The 18,440-nt window shown below is 38.6% G+C and overlaps 1 protein-coding gene across 1 annotated transcript in view; it reads right to left on the bottom strand.

Moving 5' to 3' along the window:
• niban1a (niban apoptosis regulator 1a) overlaps positions 1-18,312 on the bottom strand; it is a 28,608-nt gene extending 10,296 nt beyond the window's left edge. Inside the window, exons 1-4 of the mRNA XM_063500864.1 lie at positions 18,202-18,312; positions 2,961-3,091; positions 2,060-2,188; positions 1,861-1,975 (exon numbers count right to left, since the gene is read on the bottom strand). Of these exons, the coding sequence (XP_063356934.1) occupies positions 1,861-1,975; positions 2,060-2,188; positions 2,961-3,091; positions 18,202-18,256 (430 nt within the window). The 5' untranslated portion in view covers positions 18,257-18,312. The remainder of the gene's footprint in view (positions 1-1,860; positions 1,976-2,059; positions 2,189-2,960; positions 3,092-18,201) is intronic.
• Between the last annotated feature and the right edge of the window lie 128 nt (positions 18,313-18,440).

Genomic DNA, 18,440 nt, shown 5'->3' with positions numbered 1-18,440 from the left:
ACTCTAGAAATATGTTGTTGATCATGAAGTAGTGTACAGGCAACATCCATTGAAAAATACAAATGAAACACATGCAAACAGAGAACATCACATTTACAGGGGGATGATGAAATGAACATAATATATAGGAAAATCATAAATATTGGGATTTATAATGAATCCTTTTTTAAAAGCATATAGATTTTAATAATCGCTGTGTGTGACACAATGTGGGTACAAGGTTTAGTTCAGATTGGCCCACCCTCTGAGGAGCTACGGTACATACGAACATATATACGCTACGATTATTGTTGATTATTATTATAAAAATAATAATTTATAAAATAACCACTTTCATTTAGACATTTAAATTCTCATGATTTCGTCTTTACCTGTGCTTCTTAAGAGGCTTGATGCTTTATGTATCCTTTTCCCATCTCTAACTGTTACCAGTTTGAAAATTTGAGCTTTTCATACATAGTAGTAAGGTGTAAGAGGCTGTTCTACTATTAAACCAAAAGCAACTGACTTTTTCCAGTTAAAGAAAGGTCTAAGATAAAGCCTATGATGTCATCACAAGCCAAAATTATGGTTTTATTACAGAAATGACGGCGAAAGGTAGATAAAAGCATTGGCTGTGAGTAGAGCAATGTGGAAAATGAACCCATCACACAGTTACATATTATTCTTCCTAAAATATAAAGCATAATATAAACTTTCATCATTCAGCTGGCTTTTTAAATATACTAACTAATTGCTATAACATTAACATTAATATTAACAGTGGAAGAAAGGGTATTATTTAATATTCTCCATTTGGTTTTTCCAAATTTGTCAAAGATTTTTAATAAAAATTCAGCTAACGTTACTAACACTGATATTACAGAATCTCCTAACAAGGTGGCTTTAAAGAGAGAGTAGCTAATACTAATGGCAGTTTAAGGTAAGGGTTATTTTGAACTGCCAGTTATCGGGAGTTAATTTAGAAGAAGAGTTTTGAAGACAGGAGACAGACACGACCATAATCCCCTTTATAGCACATATAAACGTATCGTGCAATGCCTACATATAGTTTAGACAATATTAAATTGAAAATGTGCTCTACTGGAATTCAATATCTTCTAAAATTACTGTCTGATGATTGCTTTGTTGTGTGATAGAGGAAATTTGCAAAGCTTTATTAAGAACCCAGTACCATAAGGCAATGTCATAATAGTGTAAGTGAATCTAATAACTCGTAAACCATATGTTAATCTAAGTAAACCCTCCTGAAGAAATTTGCATGAAAACAAATCTCTAATTCAGTTTACAATTTTTAAAAATAGAACATATGCATTTAGAGGACAGGGGGGAACAGGGTAGTGTATGGATCCTGCAAAAACGGACAAGGCTAGGCTTTTTGGCTTTAAGGGAGAATATAAACTGTTGAAAATAAAAACAGTGATGATGGACGTATGTAATGTGTGATGTCTAGAAGCTGTAAGCTGGGGTTCACATTCAGCTATAGATCATAACAGGACAGGTTGGGACAAGCTGATTAACAGTAATTAAAAAGCATTTCAGAGATAAAAGTGCTACAACTTTCATATTCCACATGAACTAAGTAAAAATGTGATAGGTTGCGACACAAACTATCACACTTAGCATGGGAGATGAAAGACAGGCAAATGGACATAAATGCTTAAAAAAGAGACAATAAAAGCAAGCTATCCATACGATTGCACGAGCTCAGCCTAATCTATGTGCAAGAATTCCCGTTCATGTTGTGGACCATTGTACTACTGGTAAAATAAAAAAATTAAAAAAAACTACTGGATGATGATTAGAACAAATCATCTCAAAAAAAGAAAGAAAAATAGTTGTATCAGGTGTTTTACTCACAGCTTTCATCAGGAAAGCATTTATCCACAACAGCCATGTACGCCTCTTCTGCTGTCAGAACCTTGCCCCCTGTAGGCAGGAGCTTGTGGCATGGAGGAGCTCCTTTAACAAAGGACTGAAGAAAGAAGACACAGAATGAATAAGAGGGGCCAGTTATGTAGATGCCTTTGATTTGCTGACATCACTTTCACAGACTCACCTCAACGCTTTCGTGACACTCCAGGCAGTAGTTGGCTCTCACCACCACATACCTCTCCCGCCACTTCCTGGTGTCATCAAAGTAAAAGACACTTTCCTCATATAGCACTTCACCCTCCTCTGGAGCCGCCTGGTAAACACGAACATGTGCATGAAAATTTGTACCTGCTCGTCTATGAGTTGATTATAAACTCAGTTTGCATATCAGAACATATCGGAGTTGAGCCTCCAGGCTATTGTGGACTGCATGATAAACTCCAACTGTTTCTACTTTCATTCATTAAAATGTGTTTCTTACTTTGTTGTAGCCAGCTGTCAGGTCAATTTTAAAATGCAGGATGTGAACAGGTCAATCTTTTACAGTGAATGCTCTTTTTTTATACCTTCCTTATTTTAGTATAATTTTTCCAAAATGCAGCTATTCTACAATTATTAAATTGTTTAGAGGTTAGGTATCGTGTTGTATTCTCTGTTTATTAGTAGGTGTTGAAATATAGATTTACCTTGACAATCCTCTTTTCCAGTTTTATTGACAGAAGTGCTTAAAGCACACACTTTTAGTGCTCTATATAAAGAGTGCTTTTACCTCTCACACATATTGCAGTGTTACTTCAGTTTCTATTGTGTGTTTAACATCTTCATTTTTTCCCCGCAGTTTAGGGTTATCTTCTTTTGTAAAATCAGCTGCTCTGCTCCCAGCAGCCTACACTTCCCGGTATTTGTGTTTGTGATTGGCCAGATGCTGCAAGCACCACCCCTTTCATGTGAACACACAGGGGAAACCCTGTGTGTTTATTATTGATTCAGATTGGGTGAAAAGTTGCTAAGATAGGGTTTGTACGAAGCACTTGTATCATGGATCTTGGCTGTTACATTTCTCCAGTACATTTTAAAAGACATACCCTCTGTTTGAGCAGCTGTGTGATCTTCTGTTTGTGCTGTTCCACATCATCTTCTACCTGAGAGAACTGAGCCACAGAGAACTGTTTCCTGTAGTACGGGCTGAACTCTTCCAGCACAGCCTCGGCCTGGCCTGCAACAACACAGAAGAAAGGCCGCGTTTTTAATACAATGCTTTTGAAGTTTAGAAAAGCACATCTTATTGTTGGGGATGGGTGGTGAAAACTGAACACTGAAGCTGTGAATGGATGGTGGTCAGATTACAGACAGACTAACAAAGAGACTGAAATGCAAACCAGGAAGTTTAGACCAAGGGGAAAGCTGGAGAGCTGCATTTAGTGTGAATGGGCCAGAGTTATTTTGCAATACCAAAAATACAAAAATTAGTCTACAGCAGCGTGAAGACCAACTGTGAAGACCAAAGGAAATTAGATAAGAGAGCCACAATTTGTCAGTGTGAAACAAAATACTGTAAAACCCAAATGGACCCATAACCCGGTGTTTTAAAGATCTTTAAAGTTAAAGATCGCCTTTCCCTCTCCTGCATTTTATAAACTATTTTTTGTTTTTGTGTGAAAGTCTAGATAGATCAATATAGTTCGTTAAAAAAAAAAAAAAGAATAAGAAAAGAAAAAGTAAGTTATTTTTTTGCATGTCCTCAGTGTACTTATCTTCTAAAGGCTGCTTCCAACAGGATATTGTGCAATGCTATAAAGCTTAGGTCATCTCAAGCTGGTTTCTTAAACATAGTAATGAATTGATTCTACTGAAATAGAATATATGTCTTTTTATATCTATATATAAAAAGATATATATATTTATATATATATATATGTGTTCATAAACACATAGTTTTATGGTTAACGTACATACAGAAAACAGGCTAATGTTATGACTTTATTTTATTAGACTAAAAAGATTTAAAATCATGACTTGCCCTTCTGGAGCAGGAAAAAAATAACAGCATTAGAAGTAGGTCAATGTGTAAAACTACATTACTGGTAATAGATAACCTATAAATAATGAATAAATCTCTGGAATAGCTGTGAATATGAGGTTAGAATGCTCAGATAAATTATCATGAATTTTCTATTATTTAAGACCCACTTTAGTGTCTACTGGTCATGAAAAAATGTTAAAATAAGTAAAGAGAATGATGACGGCTTACAAGAAGTCAAGGAAAAGGTTAAATTCTAACGCTAATGACACTTGATCGATAAACTGCAGACACATTTATCCCTGCTTCACTACTACAAGCCAAATTAAAAACATCTTAACTGGTGAAACAGTTCAACCATGTCAGAAAACATTATGTAAAATGGGCCATGCTTGACTAACAAAACAAACACATGAAGTGCGAGTTGAAATTGCCATATCTGATTCAAACTTTTCCGGATGCCTTTTTGGAAATATTGAAGAAAAAATGGCTCTTCTTTCTGCTTACTTTCAGTGTCTTTCACTGTCCTCTAACATAGTATTCCAGTCTTAATGCATACCAGATGGTATCTCGCTGTACCTGATGTGACCTGTATAATTCTCCTATAATTAGGTGACTGAGGTTGTTGTTAGTAGCTCTCGAGACTATATGAGTCATCTCTATCCAGATTACAATTGGCACATCAGACTCCAAGACCTGTCACCAATAATCGTCAACCAGAACCCCTTTCTCTTTCTGCTTTTCTTAGTCCTTCCTGTTGTCAGCCGTACTGTTGCCAACACAGAGAGAAAAGAAAACCTCTCAGATTTCTCTCCATTCTTATTAAATCAGGTCAGACGCCTTGTGTGAAAGGATCCTGATTCCTAAGGGGGGGGAAGGAAATAAAATTGAGCTCACCAATTCTTTCCACTGTTGCTTGCCTTTGCAAACCAAATCATACCACCAGAGAGATGAGGAGGGGTGGGGATGCGTTAAATGTGTATTTATGCTCCCCCAAATGTTCAGTATCCCCAATTCCCAGTGATACATCATTCACTTAGTGGACGAGCAGGGACAAATATTTGGCTGCTGTTTATTGTGTCTCCCAGTATAGGTATGCTAATGTTGGGTTTAATGCCTCTGCCATTATGCCTGCATTCTGCCTTCAGACTAGTATGGAACTGGAGCTCTATTACACTGTATTAATGCACTGAAGAATAGAGCACTCACGGAGCAGAGTTGGGAAGTGAAGTATGTGTTTGTGTAGCATTGTCCAAGGCAAAAGCTTTTACTAATGTAGCTATTAATTTATGCATTTTTCTCAGACGCTTATTGGAATCATAATGGAAGATAATATAGTATAGTAGCCTTAATGGCCTTCATGTACAGGCTACAGCATATAAACTAATGGCTGTAATTTCATAATGGTTTATGGAACATTTCCATTCAACTCTTGTCAAATTATCTACTTGATACTGACTCACAATTTTATAATCAGCTAAAAGTTTGGATGTGCTAGCATCCAAACTGAGGGTTAAAAACCTTTAAGGGGACAACAAGACCTAACTGTGGATTGAGGAAGGAAAAGAGAAAAGGAAAAAGCGGCGTAGTAATAGTAGTAGTAGTTTGTCATAGTCATAGTCAGAAGTACTCGGAAGCTAGGAGAAAGGGGAAGAGAAAGGTGGAAAAGGTGGAGGCTATTGAGTTCTAAGGTAGGCTCGAAGGAAGAGTGGGCCAAAACTCCACCCAATGTGCACTAGGAGTGACAGGTGGGTTGGGATTACATCAAGTATCAGGCTTTGAGCCCATTCTTGCTTGCAGTGGTGATGGGCAGGTCTATATGGACGATTTGCAGTACACATTGTGATTTGAAATGAGAGCATGGAGCAGAATATGTGTGTGAATGACAGGAAGGCAGGTGTAAGGTAAACGTGTGGTCAACCATCCAAAGCAACAGACAGTCCGCAAGAAACATGCAGAAAAGAGTACAAGCAAGGTGAGGAGTGGTGGAAATGAATGTCACGGTCATTTATGACAGAAGAATACATCGAGAATGAAAGGGAATGTTTACTAGATGGTAGTGAGACCTGCTTTGTACAGTATGTTTGGATACAGTAGCACCTGAGCTGTTCAGCTTTTCATTTGGAGTGACCAGGATGGACAGGATTAGAAATGATTACATCAGAAGGACAGCTTGTGCAGTTTGGGGACAAAGTTTGAACATGTGCAGACAAAGGATAGTGGATATACTGGAAAAAGAGAGGAAGTTCACGTATGTTGTGAATAAAATAAAGGATAATGGAATGTGTTTTAATGGAATATTGTGTCACTAGGTACTGATAAGGAGGATGTAGTGGAGGAGGACATGGAAAACAGTTGGTGTGACAGAACAGGATGCTAGCAATATGGTGAGATTGAGGAAAATCATCCACTGTGGCAATGCCTAAAAGGAGCAGCCGAAAGATGAAGACAACAACTATGAAACATTTAAATACCCTTGATCTAAAGTTGAGTAAAATTCCTTTCTGTAAAACAGTTTACATGGCCAGACACTTTCCATCACGCCAAAGACAGACGATGATGTAATCATGTAAACTGCTGGCTGTTCTGCTTCAAGAGAACATAGAGGAAAAGGTGAAATGAGTTGGACATGTGCATACGAGGGATAGTGGATATACTGGACAAAATGTTGAAGATGGAAAACAGGAAGACCTCAGAGAAGTTCATGTATGTAGTGAATAAAACAAAGGTTAATGGTGTTTTAATGGATTATTGTGTCACTAAGTACTGATGAGGATCCATTAAAACATAAACTGTGAATCACTCAGTAGCTGGTTTCACCTTATTGATGCAGATGTGTGTGAGGCGGGGATCCTCTGCACTGCAGCTACAACCAAGGAAATACCCCTACTAACTTATATACACACTTAAAGGCACACTTATTCTGGCTGCCAGCTCTCTAAGCTTTCTGTTAGAATACATTTAACAATAAAAAATAAAAAGTTCTTTTCGTAGTCTCAGTGGAACCTCTTCACAAGGTTATCTCAAATCGTCTCTGACGAGACTGAGCTAAGTGTCTGTGATGTCAACCTTCAACTCAAATCTCTGCTGCTGTTTATGCAAAATGTCTGCAGCCACTATTTGGTTAATGTATTCTCTGTTTGAGGTTAAGTGATAATGCAAACACAGCACCTTTAGCACCTTTTCATAAATCACTGATTTAAAAAAATAAATACATGATAACAACTAAGGTCATGACTTGCTGTATGAAACATCCTTTCCAAGACAGGATGTATCTTTTTGTTTTGATTTCTCTTTTTGTTTAGGAAAATTCTGATTCTGATTCAGACGTGTGTCCATGTGCTACGCCTGCACAGTTTATGGATTCCGCTCATTAAGCAAGTTTGCTAGTGTTAGCATGTAGCTTAGCTGGGCTTCCTTTCAATCAAGTAACTTATCGCTCCAAAATACAAAACAAAACAAAATTATTGACACAGAGTGTTGCTAGCTGTCACAAAAATTCCCTTATGAAGTGAGACACACAGAGGAGCGAGTTCTAATGCGTTTATTTTCACTCACAGTGAACGTCTATGCGAGGGCTCGTCAGAGCGATCCTGTTGGGTCTTTTTATACATTTCTCCCAACGGTATCCTGGGAACAGATATGTGTGTGTCGCTCTTACAGAGGAACAATTCAGCCACATGGGCAGAAGAGTCAGAGGGAAAAGGACTTTGAGAAAGACTAATTAGCGGGACAGGGAAACTGACTGACTGAGAGAGAGAGAGAGATTCCTTTAGCTTACTGAATTTCATGTTTTAAGTCCATTATAGAGTCTGTTATTGTTAAGCTGTCCCTTAATTACTGATAAGTGCATTTCATTCAGTAAGTGATTTAGAAAATGATTAGAACATTTTTCTACTTTATTTCAGTCTACCGTTAAGTCTTTTACACTGCTGGAATTGTAGCTACTAGAACAAAGAACACACACCAAGAATACTTGTTCAACCATTTAATTAATTTAACCACAATCTACCTACAGATCTGCTTTTTATTCACTATTTTATTATCATCTGATAATGTCTCTGTTTGGAGTAGGTGGCACTCAGAGGAATCAATCTGCCTTAAAGAAGAGTCATGTGATCCACGAAACGCCCCTTTTAGATTGGCTAGATTCTGCCAACACAATCCTTTTTATGTGAACATGTAGGGGAAAACCTGGGTTTACCTTAACAAGCTGATAACCATCTTTAGGTGGACAATGTTAGGGTAAGTGAATCCTGACAACGACAACAAACCATGGGCGTGTATGTTGCACTTGCTTTGTAGTACAGAGCCAAAGATTTATAATAACTAATGATTCAATGCAGGATTCAGGGTCACCTGATCCAGCCCTGATAAAGAAAGTGTTTGACATTAGGGAGGAGCCAGCAAGCCATGTGATAAATAGAAGAGACAATGATAGTGAGTGACAAACAGAGGTAACTGCATGCCTGGAGATGCTGGGGCTAAAAATGTTATAACCATGGGCTGTCTACAACTGACAGGGAAAATGTTGGACTTTTAAACCAGATGCAAGATAACATTACTGAAATGTACCCAGAGCTAAAATTAGCATTTTTGCATTGTATTATACGTCAGACCTATCGAGAGCTAACTTGAATAGGGGCTTCAAGAAGGCCAAACACTGGTATAAGGGTATATGTTTTGATTAATATCATCTTATGTGTCGGTTTAATTCTTGCTATGTTTCTGGAGAATTTCTAGTTGGTTCCTGTGCGTCCTCTGTTCTCCATGTCTGTGCCTGTCATGTGCTTGTTTTGTTTTGACATTCCCTGTTCTGCGTTCAGTCTCTGTCCTCATGTTTTCTCTGTGCCCGTCCTGGTTCCACGTCTCCTGTCTAGTCATCCCCGTCTTTATGTTCCCTCAGTATCATGTCAGCTTGCGTCTCTGAGTCTGTGTCTGTAAGTTAAGTCGGTGTTTCCTGTTTTACTTTGAAGGTTCGTGTCTTATGTCAATGCATTCAGTTTTGCTTCCCTTGTCTCGTCCTGCCTGATTAGTCCCAGCTGTGTTTCCCTTCCGTTTCCCGCTTCCTGATTACTCCGCCGTGTATTTTAGTCCTCTGTCATCCCATGCTTGTTGTCAGAATACATTCAGAATGTATTTCTTTTAATACTGGCTCTGTTCTGTGTAGGGTTAACAGACCTAATTTATTAGTGTGAGCTAATTTAACTAATGTTTACTACTAACTCCCATGACTAGTTTCTTTTGCTTGTACAGGCAATCAAATGTTAACAAACTTTTGGGTGTAGTAACCCTTTAGGTTAGAGTACCTATATGTAGAGGAGGGGTTTAGGACTTATCCAACACCCAGAAAACTCTCCAAAATAGAAAAACAAACAAAAAAACTCCATCTACAATATAAGAATTACTATAAAGAATCAAAATGAACAGTTTCTGCATCCGCGAGAAAAGGAAAATTGTGGCAGTACCTCCTCTCACTGCCCTCCTAATGCAATACAGTACAAATACATGTTTAAATCACAATAAAAACCAAATGCACCTATATTTGGTCACTTGTGTCGACTCAAAACTCAACTTTGCAGTCTATGTATTCAGCCTGTATCAGTATCTTTGTATTCAGTAGTAATCCATCCATCTCAGTAATTGTTCCATGTCTCCAAGCCTGTGCTGGTTTCAGTTACGTGTTACAGCTTTCCAGCTTTATATTTTAAAGGTCTATGACTCCAGCCAATCCAACCATCTTCTCAATGAAGCCATTTCTTTTACTAATGACTCTTCTGTTTGCTGATGGAAAGACATTTTCGTTTTTGGTTTGTGCGTTTATTAAAGCTGACACACAAAAGCACAAATGTGCTTCTGTTGTCAGACTCAGTAGAAACTGATGACACTGCAATGAAATATGTGAATAGGTGCAGTTCAGTAGGTGTTGTGCGTTACACCACTTACACTTGTTGCATGTTAACAAGAATATGAAACCTAAAGGATCTCACCTAAGTCTATAATCTGGATTAGCCTATAAGTAAAACAACCATTATGAACAGAATAATCTTTAATTGTGTGCAAAGGAATTCACTTAGTAGCTCAAAAAAAAAAAAAAAAAACCATGAGGGAACACTACAACCCAAAAGGAATGTAGACAACAGTCACTGCAATGCAGTATAGGCAGGTGCCCAGTTTCTTACCTGAACAATATCTTGGTATGTGAACTATGAGTATGTGCACAGGAGTGTTGCAGGATTTCAACTGCAAGCCCTAGTTTCACAGGAGAGACCTGCTCTTCCACTTCCACTTTATGTCACAGGATAATCATGGACTAGATTATTCATTCAGTTTCATGCAGATGCTTCCAAGTTAATGCAACTGTTCAGAAATGTCCTCTCTTGAAATTCTTTGAATATTTTCTGAGTCTGTTTCTGCAGCAACAAGTAAACTCAAAACAAACAACTAAAAATGAGACATCCTGAGCCAGAGTAAAAACTTTTCCTACAGTCTTTTATGGCAAAAGTCTGTTTTATAAGTGAGGCAACATGAAAATAGTTTTGTAGCTCGCCAAAATAAACTGAAGGGCCCCTTTATGGTACAAACTTCGCAGTACCAGACCAGAAAACTGTCCATAGTCTGACTGCACAGAGGCAAGTGTTTGGTAGTAAGCACTTTTATATAAATTTTTTTTTAAAAAGTATTTTACAAAATATATGTTTTAACAATCATGAAAGCGAGATAATCAGACTAACACTTTCACTGTTTGTTTGTTTTTTCATTAATATTGCAAATACAGCATCAAAGAAAAAGTACTATTTTGATATACTTGTACACTTCCGTTCCAGTTGGGAATACCTCCAAGTTTTCTCTATTTTCCTTCTTTAGGAATGCCTCTTTGACAGCAACCCTTTGACTGATATCATTTCTGATGACATTTCGGCAAACAGAAGATAGATCGACTGAAGGGCCAAATGCATCTTTAAAGGCCTATGACTTTTCCTGTTACTTAAAGATATGGGTTAAGATACTATTCAACTGCTGTAGATATGTTTTAGGCCTTCCACTTGTTATTTTGTGAGGCATCGATAGGACGAGGCATAAAAACATTTATACAGTTTCTGTAGCAGCGACTGAATACATGTAAATTCCAATGACAATGCAACACATATTGTGCTGTAACTTTGCAGATGTGCTTTATTCTGTTTGGCACATAAAGCATTCCATCCTCAAAAGAGTCAGTGAAAACTTGTCTTTTTTTAAAAACCATGGTATCTGATCAGCAATCAGGGAATTCTACTGGTCATCCCTTGTACCAGTCCCTAGATTAGTACTCAGTATCACATATACACTCACAGCGAGGATATCCGTATGGCGTCCTAAGTGGAAAAAAAACTGATTGGTGCATCCCTAGATGTATGATTTTCTTTTTACATGTTTTTTTAAATGGTTTTTAGAACCCGGAACATGACCTCTGAGACCGATTACTGGGATTGTTATTATGATGACATGACAGTGTATAAGAGGAGAATGCCAGAAAGGTCTTTCAGAGGTAAAGTTGGAGAGAGGTTCATTTAGATACCAGGTTTACAGTTTACCGTCTAGTGGAAAAATCCCAAAGTTCTTCCAGGACAACAAATAACCCAAAAGCTGAAAACTAATGGAAAAAAACTGGAATGTGACTCTGTGTGTCTCTTTGACTGTCTGATGGTGGCTGTTTGAAACATTAACATGTCAGCTCATGTGATGCATGTTTTTACATGCATTCTAACATGTAAACCCACATGAGTAAATGGACAAGCATCAAGTTTGTAGTTACAACACATGGCTTTTACCAAGTCAGACTTCAGTAAACAAGTGCTTTACAAATATGCTTAAGAAACAAGTATAGTATATAGCAAATACTGGGAGCATTGTGCTAAGAGGAATAACACTAAATTGAAGTCCAGTGTCTACACTGAACGTTTTGCAAGTCAGGAAATACCTGAAACAGTAACTTGCTGAAAGGCAGAAAAAAAACAATGGCCCATAGAGACAAAGGCAGAGTGAGTGGAGAGGAAGACGGCACGAGCGCATGCGTGTGGGTGTCTTTGACAGAAATACAAGTATTGTGAGAACACACACAGAGAAATGAAAATACGCCACAGCAACAGAGTGCAGTACTGTACCAACTTGTACTGTACCTTTCACCACTGTATGTAGAGCTGTCAGAAGTATCATGCTATAATGGCTGAAATGTACAAATGTATAAATATAATTTATGAGCATAACTGGTTTGCTCATTGCCTGTTTTTGTAGAACAATGAAAAACATAAAAGCATTTGCATGTTTACAAAAGGTAATTAATTTAAATAAATTAATGATAGAAAATACTTCATTGATCATTTGTGGCTATAATGTTACTTGTGTTTAAGAAATAATAGTCTCCTTAGGAGCCACGTTAATAATATTTTCATGTGCAGCAGAGAAGCTTTGGAATCCCTACGGTTTAAGAATTATTTGAGAAATGTAGTCGTTCAAGTGCTGTCAAATAAAGTTACCAATAAAATTAAACATGGCAGCAACAGTTAATAATGACAAAGAGTTGCAAGTGCCAATGTTACTCCATTCCACCCATAGCTGAAAGGTTTTACTGCACTAAGAAATGCCACTCTCATTAAAGATGTTCTCTCTATCAGGCTTATATAACCTGAGAAATTGCTACAGTTGGCTGACACTCATCATAAGCTCTTCTTCAACAACTGCATTTCAGCAAGTTTTATGACTTGTAGAGCCAGTTTGACAGTTGCATGCCATCATGACTTGATTACGTAAAGTAAAAAATAAAGGTCTTGACAGCTCTTTTGCCCACAGTCCTTATGTTTACACTCACAACAGCCTTAAACAGATTTCCCTTGCAACTTCATATACAAAATACTAACTTCTGTCTGTGCTTCATCTTCCCTGATTGAAAAGTAATATATAAATATACATTGTCGCTGTTTAATATTACTATTATTAAGTATCACACATAAACTTGTGGAAAGAATAAACAAGTAGTTTATGAATGCAGGCCATTTAACAAGCTTGTTGGTGTTATCAGATAACCATCAGCTAACAAGCTTGTGTTGACCTCAGGCTCCAAAACCACAGAAGCTGCCAAAATGCTAATGTTGAGACGTCAGAATGTGGAGCTCAGAACCAATGGGTTGCACCTGTGCCATCGCCATCTTTCATGTACAGTGCTCATTTGAGATTTAAATGAGCAGAAGCAGCACCAATGCAAACTCTACACACATCTTCATCAGTAGATGCAGGGTGGATTCATGTTGAGGATCCTTACTCATGACTAAAGCTGAGTAAGTAACCAAGAGACAGTTTTTACAGTGAAAGACGTCACACCCTCGAAATCTAAAGAGTACAACCCAAAGAATGCTTCGACCTACACCCGTTTTCACACCTTGGCTCATGTGATTAAGTAGAGGATCAATAGGAGGTCCATTGTCCCTCTTGGAGGGATACTCCCACAGGGCTTAAATCTTGGACTCTCCACCATTTGACCCTAGAACTGAAGAAGCCACTCGGATGAGACGTGAAACGTCTTCAAGCAACTTAAAGAAGTCCAGATGCTTTTTTCTTTCCAAGCTCCTTAGACTTTGTGCTTTTAGTTTTTGTTCACTTGATGATCAGAGGGCTGTGTGTCAACCAGCAAATAATGTCAAATCGTATATAGTGTTCCAAGGTCATTTGGTGGAAACAATCCAAACTCTGAAAACAGTAGTTAGTTGTTGGTCAGTTGTTCGGAGTAAACAACAGGTGGGTTTCCAGCTGAGAGCCTGAGCAGCAGCAGTTTCCTCTCTTTGTACAGAGCAGTGCATTCAGATCCAAAGGGTGGAAAAGTCCCACAGTTTCTCTCAGCTCTCTGAATATCTGAGGGATTGTGTAATGGCAGCTGGAGGCAGAGTGACACAGCATGAAGGATGGCAGGCTTACAGCAAAAACAGACTCTCCACTACACTACAGCAATGCAAGCCCCCTTAACTGCCACAATAAACTTTTATTACAGCTAATATAAAGTCCCGAATTATTTGTTACATATATGATTATTCGCCAACATTTGGCCAAATGACATATTTTGCTGATTAAGCAAATACCGACACTTCAGAACACACAAATTAAAGTATGCATAGCATATCTTAATAACCTCCTAAGTAAGTGTGGGGAACTGCTGAAAACTGCTTGACCATTACTTACAAGTGAATACAAAATGTTGCAGTTACCTTAGTCTGTAACCTTCACACCACCAACACATGTTCAAGCCAAAAGAAGTAGATTTAAGAGGATAAAGGGAAATCTTTGACATTTAGACCACATGCATATAATCACCAACTAAAAAGAGGGAGAGTGTGTAAATTAAATACCTAAAAAATCTTTTAAAGTTTACTTAGGAATTAAGAGGGGAGAGTTTGTTTTCTTTAACAATGGCTCATTTTCTCTCTCAGATTTATGAGTTCATTCAAACACACATGCAGACACACCAGCTATTGTGCTCTCAGACACAGCAACACAGCCTCTCCTCTGGTGTAGTTCATATACAGGCAGTTCGATCATCACTGAGGACTATGTTTTTTAGAGTTTAGGTTTGTTGCTGAGGAAGGAACAACAACACACACACATACACAGCTACAGTATATGGACAAAAATATTGGGCCACCTACACATTACACCTCCAGGAGCTGCTTGGCAATAAAAACCCACACCATGAACCTACCGGTGCATGTGCCTCAGCACTCGACAGTCCTGCTCTGTCGAGCACAGTTACAGTTACAGTTACTCTGTCGAGCAGGACTGTAACATTACGTGGTCAGCAACTTCGTGAAAGAGTTGCTGTGGTTCCTAATTGCTTCCATTAGGCAGTAATGCCACTTACAGTGGACCGTGAAATGTCTAGGTGGGTATTACAGTACCGTGCTCTAATTTAGTGAGCTCTTCAGAATGATCCACTCTTTCAGAAACGCTAGGCAGACTGCATGTCTAGGTGCTCGATTGTATACATTTGTGGCAATGGGTCTGAAAACACCTGAATTCAAAGATTAACAGGTGCAGCCCACTACTTTTGTCCATATAGTTTATGTGTCAGAATGTGCAGAGAGCCTTGAAAATAAGCAGATATTTAACTGAAATATATCTCATTTGTTAAAGTGCAAAGATTATAAATATAGTTGAATTTATCAATTTATCAATCGGCATGAACAAGTGCCGATGAAAACTGTCACAATGAAAAGACACAAAAGCAGCCTGATATCAGACAGAACTGTCAAGTAAATATGCCTGCATGTCTCCTGACACAGCAGCAGTAATGTTAGATGTGAAAAGATCATTTTTTGAAAGCAATGCCAGCAATCAGAATGCAGGAAGCAAAGTTTCTGATGCTCAAAGTTTCTTGCAGACCCTCTGCCCTAAGCTCAAGTGAAGCATATGGTAGCCGATGACAATGTTAACCCTGAAATCTTTTACTATAGAGAAAATTACAGGTAAATTTACATCTAACCACTGTAATGCTTGGAAATATTAACGCTTGCAGTGTATTATGAAGTCCACAAAACTACCCCTCAGACTCCTAGTAGATGCAGTTTTCAGTTTTTAGTAGGCCCCTAATTAAATAAAAGCTTAAGTTCAGTGACTTTTCCCCAAAATGAGGTCTGGAGAGATTTTCTTCCATGCTGGTTACAATTACTATGCACAAAGTTACGCACCAATGTGACTGAATCAGAGAGCTGCAGACTATGCTTGTACATGAACGTAAGTAGGCGAGATATTTGATGAAATGGAATTTTCCTATACATTTGTATTCAGGATTTTTCAAGAGATTTGTCTCTGCCTTATAGTATAATGGCTCAAAATATTGGATGAAGCCTAGCAGACTCCTGGGACACCTGTGAATCAATGCAGCGCCTAGATGACCTATAATATTTGCCACTTCTGCATTTGCTTGTTTTTTCAGCTTTAGAGGTTGTATCTTGGTCAACTGTCAGAAAACACAAATTCAAAGGGAATCATTTCGTAAACACAAGACTAAGAAAAGCAGAATATCGTTAAAAATAACAGGCTGCAAGAGTGTGGAACGGGACACTACTTTTCTTCAAAAACAGATTCAGCTGCAGCTGATCAACTCATATTTTCAAGTCTGAATGCAATTAACACTACAAAAAAAAATAATGAAAGATTGCTGCCCCCCCACCTCCCAAAAAATTTAAATAAACATCATAAAACTGAATTCATTTATTGCTAAACATTTGATATTTCTAAGGCCACTGTAATAATTAAAGCTTAATATCCTGGAGAATAATGAAACCAAACCAAACTGGAACTGAATGACAACACACCATGAATCAAACATTCAAGCTCCCTTTATCCTGTGTGATTCTGGGGTATGTGAGATGTAAGGTCTGGGGTTTTTTTGAGGGGCGGGATGTGTCCCATAATGAGTGAGTGTTCCTTCTCTACTCCCCTTTTTATAACTCCAATGTGTTAACATGCAGCACCAAGCAACACAGCCCTCTGCTAACAGTTTAACAACAAGAACACATCGCTTTGGTGAATGATATAGTCAGAGTTAGAAATATGTTCAGACACCGTCAGAAAAAGGTCAAATTACATCAGTCAGAAAAACTGCTAGTGAGTGTCAAGGGACGGAGCTCCATCAAAACTGGACCTTTGTCAGCTCATGAATCATACACTATGTACTGCAGTAGGATCACTTCATCTAACCCAGCCTTGGAAACTACTCACCAAATTGCCATGCTCCACCCTGTATACACATTTCACTGCTACATAACGATAGACAAGAATGCTCTGGCCATGAGAAATAGATCTAGAGTGTCACTGATTTTGACTGTTTTAAGCCTCCCCTAAGTAGCAGCCAGGAAAATCTGACAAGGCAAACATGAAAGCACACGCTTCACCCCGAGTCTGAGTGTACAAACAGCTTGTACAGACCATAAGCATAAACTCCAGAAGATAGAAAGTTCCCAGGGGATGTCATTAAATGAAGGTCTGAACACTGGCTTCCTAACATACAGAGCATTTCCACTCTGATACTATTAAGAACGACAACAAAAATAAACACAGACTGCCCCAGCTGAACCCATTTCACAGCTGAGTACTGCAAACTGGTATCAGGTCCAAAATCAGTCCAAATTTTGTCACAGCATGGTGTCTTCTGGTATGCCTGTTAATCAGGAAATAGAGTGGGGCCGATTTAATAGCCGACTCCCCACATTGCATGTTGAAGTGGGCAAGAAAAGTCCAACTTGCCCTGAGTGCATTCATTTAAGTGTGTGTGAGACAAGGCACTTACTCATGGAATAAAGTGCTGTATGAATGTGTGTGTGACTAAGCGAACAAAGCTATTCTAAAAAGCACTCTAAAATTGCTCAGTTGGCTTTGAAAAGCACTATAAGTACCAGTCCCTCTGAAATTAGAAACAAATGAGGCTAAAATAAACCATATTCGTGGTTAAAAAACTTGAATTATGAAGCTCAGATTCGCTTTAATTAAAAAAAACTCCTTACAGCAGCCTGTATGATGAAGAAAGCATGAGGGAAAATGCTGCATGAAGGATTGCCTTCAAATCAGATTTCACTATTTATGCAACACACGGGAAGCACAGCTGTGGAGCACAGGTGAATCCTGGAACACTAACATCACCACATGTGCACCTGTCTGCTGTACACTCATACACACAATAAAAGACAGGTAACATTAGTCCACACCCCTGGACACGCCCAAAAGAAAGAGAGAAAAAAGAAAGAAAGATCGATCTCTCTGATTTTCCTTTTTCTTAGCAGTACTGGAAATACTGGAGTGACCTCCATAAGCCCCCCAGACTAACCAGGCGGAAGTAATAAATGCATGAACTAATGTTTTTGCCATGAGAAATACATGTAAAGTGTCATCACCCTCCCCCCCTCCAAAGAGCGTATTAGGAGAGGGACAAAATGCCTGGTTAAAGATAACCAGGCATAACCAGACGGACAGCTTTGTGAGTAGCCTGGCAGATACTCGGCTCTCTGGAAAATCGACGGGATCTGTTTCCCACTCTAACCTGACTCACATTTTCACGTAAAGAAAGCTCAAACTGACACTGCGATTCAAATTAAAATCGCGCTTCTTATATTTATGCGCAAACTAACAGTGATGCGAAACGTCGCCCTAAACCCGACAGAAACAGCCCACTCTTTTCATCGGTGCTCAATGAAACGCGCTGAGGAGTGCGTTGCGTCGCTCACTCAACGCATACCAAAATTTCAACCTCAAACTTTCTCGGTTATTTAATTTTTTTTTACCTTTAATGTACTTGGATTTGTTTTCATCCAACAGGCTGGACGCGGAACCCCCCATGATGCTTCTGACAGGAGACGATCCACAGGTAGTGTTCTGCACTCAGGTACTTACACCGTCACATCAGTTTGCAGGGCGTGCTCTCCTCCTCCTCCTGCCAGTGTGTCATTCAGTGACGCTCCGCCACTTAGGCCAGCCCCGCCTGTGGTCTCCCTAATCATCCACCGTGACTTGTTGAATCACA

This window comes from Pelmatolapia mariae, linkage group LG17 (genome assembly GCF_036321145.2).
Source record: "Pelmatolapia mariae isolate MD_Pm_ZW linkage group LG17, Pm_UMD_F_2, whole genome shotgun sequence".
NCBI lineage: Eukaryota > Metazoa > Chordata > Actinopteri > Cichliformes > Cichlidae > Pelmatolapia > Pelmatolapia mariae.
This window is presented reverse-complemented; position numbering and strand designations above follow the sequence as displayed.